Here is an 8,034-nt window from a genome sequence, read left to right on the forward strand (position 1 = left end):
CACTTAACACTTGCCTTAGGATGCATCTAAAGTCGTCATTCCTGCAGAGACAGGCTTTATTCCTGCGCACGGCGCCTCGCGTTCTTACGGAAGAACCTGGGTAAGGTCGGTGTGCCCGTAGCTGCAGCTGGGCGCAGAAGGGACAAGTGCGCTGAAAGCAGAAGTACAGGAGGATGGATGGTGCCTGTCTGGGTAACAGGGATAGAGTTAAAATAATAGGATGTAGTATATCCTAGAGTGTAGTGACAGCAAAGTTATGGGGTTAAAATAAGAAAACGTGGTCTGTCAGGGAGAATCACTACGTGTTCATCTCAGCCTCTGAAATGTTCTTCCAGGCCTGGTGTTCGGAGTTCCAGTGTTGTGGAATGCCAAAACAGAGTATACTTAAACAAGCGCAAAAAAAACCCCACAACGAAAAAGATATAAAAATCCCAAAGCACCACACCAAAAATATCTCTGCTATCTTTGTTGCAACTATAAACAAAGTGGAGTGACTTAGGTCGCTTAGTTTAAAAGTTACTCTGAAATGTCCTGGCCTGTTTTAAGGCAGAGATTTCCTGCTATGGATATATTTTTAGGCTTAAATTCTCAACTAGCAACATTTTCTTAAAAAACCCAATGTTTCTAGCTTAGTTGTGTAAATTTGAGACTTTGCTTATAAGCAAAAGTAGAATAATGAACATCAACACTAATTCTTCAACACTTAGCGCTTATAAAGTGTGTATTTTGTTTCAAAAACCAACATCTTTTCATCTCCAGGGCTGAAATAAGTATTTTCACTTAAAAGTACTTCTTAATATAAAATGTTACAAGACTTATAATGATGTTTGTAGCATGCTCAGCCCAAAGTCTCCCCTGAAGTAAAGGCTTGCCTTTTGCAAATGACCTTGTAGAATACCTGAAATTTAACTTTTTCAGTAACCTACAGAAAGTGAAAGTAGGTCTCTCAAAATGGATGTCAGTAAATCAGCTGTTTTTGTGGTTTACTCTCTTTTCTTAAAGATCTGCCACGATGCCTGGGTCTCTTCCAGTGAATGCTGAATCCTTTTGGCCCAAAGATGTGGGGATTGTTGCACTGGAGATATATTTTCCCTCTCAGTATGTCGACCAGACAGAGCTGGAGAAGTACGATGGTGTGGATGCTGGGAAGTACACCATTGGGCTGGGCCAGTCAAAGATGGGGTTCTGCTCCGACCGGGAAGATATCAATTCCCTCTGCTTGACTGTGGTTCAGAAGCTCATGGAGAGGAACAGCCTTTCCTATGATTGTATCGGGAGACTGGAAGTGGGAACGGAGACAATAATCGATAAATCGAAATCTGTAAAGACTGTCCTGATGCAGCTCTTTGAAGAATCTGGGAACACGGATGTAGAAGGAATCGACACCACCAATGCATGCTATGGAGGCACTGCTGCTCTTTTTAACGCTATTAATTGGATCGAGTCCAGTTCTTGGGATGGTAAGTTCAGGGGATTTTCTGGAAAAGTTACATCATCCTCTGGTTTTGAGTAGTCTGCCTTACAGTGACAGCATTCATGTTCAACCGTAGAAAACAGAGAGCGTAGACTTCTCTTCAGAAGTCTTTTTAAATGCTCTGGGCACTTGCCACTAGTTCAGTCACAGCGCAGAAAATAACAGCGTGGCTAACAATCGCTGTCTTTGCCCTGTGAATTCTGCTGGCTGCCAGGAAATGGGAATGTGGGAGAACTCAGGATCAAAGAGCACCTCAAACTTGGGGTCATCTCTGTAACCGAAGTCTAAAAACCACTAATGGGAATTAAAATGTGCTAGATTCTTGGCTGTTTCTCATTGTTATTTCTGTGTGTTTTTCACAGGACGCTATGCACTTGTTGTTGCGGGAGACATAGCCGTGTATGCCACGGGAAATGCCAGGCCAACAGGTGGAGCTGGTGCTGTTGCCATGCTAGTTGGTCCGAATGCTCCGTTGATTTTTGAGAGAGGTTAGTCCTATGAGAAAACAAACACCCTTCTGCCAGATAACTGGATCCTTGCTAAAGCCAGCCCCCTGTTTCGTTGTTGTGGTTTTTTGTTTTTTTTGGTTTTTTTTTTTTTTGGTGTGGATTGCTGGAGGGCTGGATTAACTCCCACTAATGCCAGAAATGGTACTTTCTATGCTCTTGCTCTGGGCTAACTTGGCCAAGTCGTATAGAAAGAAGCATCTCTAGTTGTTCCTTGCTTCCATCTGTTTTATTTCCTTGGGGATTTTCCAATAAAACTGACAGTGCTGAATAACTCGGTGCTCTTCTTCCAAGGCAGAATGATGAAAATAATTCGTTTCTTGTGTTTGTCATGCTCAATCCTACCGTGTTTAACATGCAGTTGAAAACTGTGTGAAACCTTACCTTAAGGTGCCTGAAGTGCTATGAAAACCTGCTTGACTGGGGCTGAATATTGCTTGTTTCTCCATATGTGTGAAGTGGTGTATTTTAAGCTGCTGAACAAAGTAATTTTCAACTCCTATCCATTTCTGTCCAACAGGGTTGCGTGGAACCCACATGCAACATGCGTATGACTTCTACAAACCAGATATGGTCTCTGAATATCCTGTAGTTGATGGCAAACTGTCTATACAGTGCTACCTCAGTGCATTGGATCGCTGCTACACCGTCTACCGCAACAAAATCCACGCCCAGTGGCAAAAGGGTAGGTAGCCTCACCTGACAGTACTGCAAGACCTGGTGAATGCTGGAAATACACTGTCTGTGCAGTTACACATTCCAAGTTTTAGCATCCAAACAAAGACTAGTGTATGGGTCCCTTTCCTTGTGAGTCAATAGAAGCTTTTGCTCTTTTCCATAAGAATTGTCTTATTTCAGTTCTGGTACGGCTGAGTACCTGATAGCAGTAGTCTCTACAGGCTTTTGATGGTGCTAAATATAATACCTTGCTTAAAAGCGTGTTATTACCCCCCTCTACCCAGGCTCTGAAGATATTGAGCTTAATATTTAAATGTTATGTAACAATACTGATTTTTTTTTTTTGTTCATACCCCATGTGTTTAGTAATTGCTTCACTCACACAAAGAAGCATAGGTGTGAAAATCAGATAGTCAGACAAAGTAATGATAGCAGAATGTTGGGTAGAGGTAAGGAGATTCTGTTAAGCTTAGTTTTTTCTTCTAGGAGTGCAAACGTTGTTAGTTTGGTGCAAAAGACCAGTAAGAAACAAATTTCTAAATAGAATTAGCAGCAGCATTATGAATGGTCTTGCAAGCCACAGTTAGTCTTATGGTTGTCTCCTGTATGCTGAGATGTTACGAGGACCTGCCACCCTCTGTTTTGTTTTCATAGTTGAAGTGAGTACTAAGCGTAAGTTGTAACACAACATTTCTGCCATTTCCAGAGGGGATAGACAGGCGTTTCACCTTGAATGACTTTGGATTCATGATCTTCCATTCTCCCTACTGTAAACTGGTACAGAAGTCTGTGGCTAGACTCTTGCTGAATGACTTTCTCAGTGACCAGAACCCAGAAACAGCAAATGGTGTTTTCAGTGGTCTGGAAGCTTTCAGGTGAGAATAGAATGGCTGCTGTCTTCCTTGTTCACGTAATCTCAGTTTGTTACACATCCAAGGTGTTGTTACTTTTTTACTATCTTAGTAACTGTTCCTTTTTTTTTTTTTTAATAGGGATGTAAAACTTGAAGATACATATTTTGACAGAGATGTGGAAAAAGCTTTTATGAAAGCTAGTGCAGAGCTCTTCAATGAGAAAACCAAAGCTTCGTTACTCGTATCCAATCAGAATGGAAATATGTATACCCCTTCAGTCTATGGTTGCCTTGCCTCTCTTCTAGCCCAGTAAGCATAAAATTGGAAAAAAGCCATAGCTTTTTGTATGTCAGGTCATAGAAGCTTTTTGTTTCAGAAAGCCTTTCATGAAAGCACCATCTAGCAAACCTTTTCCTATTAGATTGCCTTAATCAGAAAGGCTAAAGTTTAAACTGTTCTGTGCACACTGTCAGTTGAAGTGTGACAGGCAGAGTCAAAGTTGCTGTCAGAAGTTGACACAAACTCTGTTCTGAAACAGCTGCCTATACTCTTCCAAAGTAGGATCTTACTTGTAAGGTGGCATCTCTTCCCAGCCTCCCCTTTTCCCCGCCACCCCCTGCTCCCAGAAAGGGGCACTGCAGTGGAAAAGACAACCAGATTGCCTTCTCAGTTTCTTTATAATAAGCAGAACCAAATTAAATTAGTATTAACTTTTTTATTTCTGCAATGACAGACTTCTACAAAACCATGTTAAATTTAGATTAAACCATTCCTCTTCAGTAATTTTTGTTTTATTTCTGACTTTGCTTTCAAAGATGTGGTTCTTCATGTCAGGCTTTAGGTCCCTTAAGAATGAAAGCTGTGTTCTAGATACCCGTATTCTGGCCATTTCTTTGCTCTGTTTTGCTTAGGCAGCTTTGGAACTCGCCATGTGACACCCGTGTTTAAACGTCATAATTTATGCACATAGCATGCTACCTGTGTATTGTAGACAACACAATTTGCCGGCTGCTTTTTTCCAAGCTTGCTGCACCTTCTAGTGGTTTAAAGCTGGTACCTTGGCTTAATTCTTACTTTAAACAACTGTTGCTTGATTTGCAGGTATCCCCCGGAGCAGCTCGCGGGACAGAGGATCAGCGTGTTCTCTTACGGCTCTGGTTTTGCTGCTACACTGTATTCCATCCGAGTTACGCAGGACGCCACTCCTGGTGAGTGGGAGGAAGTGAGGTTAATTAACTCCCTTGTACAGCTGACCCCTGAATGCCTTCTTATGATACCCTCGAGCTTAAATAAATCTGCGCAGCAGTGCCTGGTGCTAGTAGTGCTAAACTGACATGTTCCAGTTCCAGGGAATGTTTGAGTGTCTCCTTGGCCAAACAAATAATATCCTTTCTCTGTTAACGTTTTGAGTAATTGGGAATATTTTCACATGACTAGTATTTTAGCTTTTGTAATGCAGAATGCTTTGAAAGGGCTTGAAATGTTGACGTGCTAGCGTGCAGTCCTCAGCAGGGGTGCTGTCTTACATGGTGGCTTTATATTGTAGGTTCTGCACTGGACAAAATAACTGCCAGCCTTTCTGATCTCAAAACAAGACTTGAATCAAGAAAATGTATTGCACCTGAAGTCTTTGCTGAAAACATGAAGATTAGACAGGAAACACATCATTTGGGTAAGAACTTCCTTCCTAAGTGTAAATCATCCCTGGCCTTACAGCAAAATGCTCATCACTTAATTCACCTGACTTTCTTCCTTCTACACCCTGGTCATGTAAACTGTCCAACCCTTTCTGCCTCTCAATAGCTCGTGTTCGTTGGCCCAGCGTGGCTGAAATGAAAAGGCCGACTTGCTTTTCTGTCTTGCCGCGTCCAAACGTCAAAGGCCTGCGTTGTGTAAAACTCTTCCCAGGACCCAGCTAACAGGATGCCACTGGCTTTTTTTTACAGCCAACTATATTCCGCAGTGTTCGGTTGACGATCTGTTTGAAGGAACATGGTACCTCGTGCGTGTGGATGAGAAGCACAGGAGAACTTACGCGCGGCGCCCGCTCATGGGTGGTGGACCTTTGGAGGCTGGAGTTGAAGTTGTCCACCCAGGCATTGTTCATGAGGTGAACACTCAGCGCTCTTTTAAAGTCTGATATAAATGGTGGAACGGTTTATGTGTTTGTCTTAGCATGTGCACGTACGTTAAAAGAGGAAGTGGTTTAACGAGTGACATGAAATACTCTGTTAACATACGCGACACGCAAGCCAGAAGTAAAAAATTGAACATGGGATTTTAAAAAGTACCTTTCATCATAACAAGAATGAAACTGTGCAAGAATTAAACGAGAACAAACTGGCTTTTTTCACATAATCCGTTTGCATGGAGCATGACCGATTTGATTGACTTAAGACCAAGCCGTCCAGTGTAGTGTGAATGTTGTATTAGAGTTGGACTAGCCAGGAAGTATGAATGTCTGAACTAGAAAACTGTATTTAATGTTTTTTTTCCCTTCTTCTTAGCACATCCCAAGCCCTGCTAAGAAAGTGCCAAGAATCCCTGCAACAACAGAATCTGAAGGCGTTACTGTTGCCATTTCCAATGGGGAGCATTAACACACCTCTGTGAGGTGGGGAATGAAACAAGGTGTGAGGGTAGGGAGAGAGGGGAAAAAAAGATTGGCAGTAGTGCTGAAGTTTCAGCATACAGTAGTACTTCACTGGAGCACGGAAAAGCTGTTGAAGCTCCTTGAAAGGATACGTCATAATATGGTGTGCTGGCATTTATAGTATTTTCACAACACTAAAATCATGATATACTGGGGATATAGAGACTTGCTAGGACCTGTGTGGATTCTTTAACATGTCTGAATTTTTTTAATTGCTGAGTAGTTGCTGTAGTCTATTACAAAGTCTTTGTACACAAAAAAAGAAGAACCTTCTGCTTGCTCTTTCCATGTAGAATGACTTGAAACTTACACTGTTAACTTCTGCTTGTACTCAAGTGTGTGGAAAAATAGTCCAAGCTTTTAATGTTAGGGTTCTCAGTGCCTTGACAGTAACCAGTCAATCTTCTGAGTACTGCACCACTTCTCTTCCCCTTTATCACCTTCCCTGTCTTCTCCCAGTCTACCTCCCATCACCCCCTCGCTTTGGGAAAGGTGTAGAGCCAGGTAACGTTCGTTGCTGGAATAGGATCTCTCTCCCCTGTCAAAATGACTAGATCGAGGACCGCTAGACTGACAGGTGGTTTTCTTCCACGAAACCCTGTGACCTGCTGTGTTAGTTATTACGTAATTCCTCCTAACATCTGTATTATGTGCTTTATACCTGCATTACAGATCACAGCAACTGGGGAGGAAAGAGGAAAAAGAAGGGAGGTAGCAAATTTTTTCTCCTAAAGAAGTGGGTTAATTGATTTGGCACCTTTCAGATTGTCGAGTAGAAATATCTAAGGCAGCAGAATTTTCAAATAAAACCCACAGATATTACGGAGCTGTTTTAACTGGCAAATTAAGGAAGGGAGAAAGATCACTTTGTCTGGGGCCTCTCGCTATTCTTTAAATAATCGTTTCTGAAAGACTCTTTCTAACTTTGGAATTGGCTTTGTACTTTGAAGTCTTTCTCACTATTGGTAATGTTGTAGGAGTGGTTGTTGGTTTGTTTTTGTTTTTGTTTTTTTTTTCCAAAATGCAAGTGTTTGCAAGTGATAGACATGCAGTGCTAATGGGGAGTCCATTCTGGTAGATTTTTAAAGCCCAGATTGGAAATGAACTATGACATGAGCCTTGTAAGCTTGTAAGATATATATTTAAATTGAGCTAATGTACAGAATGAAGTTTTGTTGAATTTATTTCTTTCCTAATTCTACAAAGCTACATTATCTAATATAAAGTAGCAAAAATGATTTGTCTGTTAAATTACAATTCTTTTTTTGTGTGTAATGAAGTGTTTGTATTATCTGTCACTCTCCTAGGATTTGATAACTTGCTGTATTTGTACAGTCAAGCCTTGGTAAAATAGTTGTTTGTTATAAATCGATGAATACTAATCTGTGTGTTCTGCTGAAAATGACGGAGCAATGATGCATGATGATAGTGTTTGCGAGTATTTTGGTTTAGGTTACCCTCGTGAAACTTAACTTGGCACCAGAAAAACAAATTGCCATGGAACAAAGTCCATTGCTGGCAGTGGGCAAGCCAAGAAGTGAGCTACTGGCACAGAGTTACCCACAGGGACCTCACAGGCTGTGAGGCTGATCCTTTATTAAAATAAAGTTTGAGATATTTGAAACCTGTTGGAATAGTGCTGACTTGTTGGGGTTTCAGGATGCATTTCTTTTTTTCTTTAACAGGAAGGAAAGAGGAAACTGGCCCTGTGAAAACCTGAAGTTGTGGGTTCACAAGCTGTGTGGACCTTCTGGATATCATTCCATTACAAAAGTGGAAAGAAAGGGATGCATAGGCTGCTGCAAAACCACTATTTCAGGGCTGCATTGCAAGATAGCTTAAATGCTTTCATATAGAAACTGTTTGTAG

At 41.4% G+C, this 8,034-nt stretch overlaps 1 protein-coding gene across 1 annotated transcript; it reads left to right on the plus strand.

Annotated features, from left to right (window-relative positions):
* Positions 1-1,006: 1,006 nt before the first annotated feature.
* HMGCS1 (3-hydroxy-3-methylglutaryl-CoA synthase 1 (soluble)) lies at positions 1,007-7,789 on the plus strand. The gene is made up of 9 exons (XM_010158865.1): positions 1,007-1,460; positions 1,837-1,962; positions 2,501-2,665; positions 3,365-3,533; positions 3,651-3,821; positions 4,614-4,720; positions 5,059-5,184; positions 5,459-5,622; positions 6,020-7,789. Exons 1-9 carry the CDS (start codon positions 1,013-1,015, stop codon positions 6,110-6,112), a joined length of 1,569 nt encoding a protein of 522 aa, XP_010157167.1. The 5' UTR covers positions 1,007-1,012; the 3' UTR covers positions 6,113-7,789.
* The last annotated feature ends 245 nt before the right edge of the window (positions 7,790-8,034 follow it).

The sequence above is a fragment of the Eurypyga helias genome, unplaced genomic scaffold (genome assembly GCF_000690775.1).
Source record: "Eurypyga helias isolate BGI_N326 unplaced genomic scaffold, ASM69077v1 scaffold18699, whole genome shotgun sequence".
NCBI classification, from domain to species: domain Eukaryota; kingdom Metazoa; phylum Chordata; class Aves; order Eurypygiformes; family Eurypygidae; genus Eurypyga; species Eurypyga helias.

Bases quoted from the DNA above. Each gene is read 5' to 3' on its own strand.
- HMGCS1 (XM_010158865.1), top strand. From the start codon at position 1,013: ATGCCTGGGTCTCTTCCAGTGAATGCTGAATCCTTTTGGCCCAAAGAT. The intron at 3,822-4,613 runs GTAAGCATAAAA...CTTGATTTGCAG, and splicing joins CTTGCCTCTCTTCTAGCCCA to GTATCCCCCGGAGCAGCTCG. The intron at 5,623-6,019 runs GTGAACACTCAG...CCTTCTTCTTAG, and splicing joins ACCCAGGCATTGTTCATGAG to CACATCCCAAGCCCTGCTAA.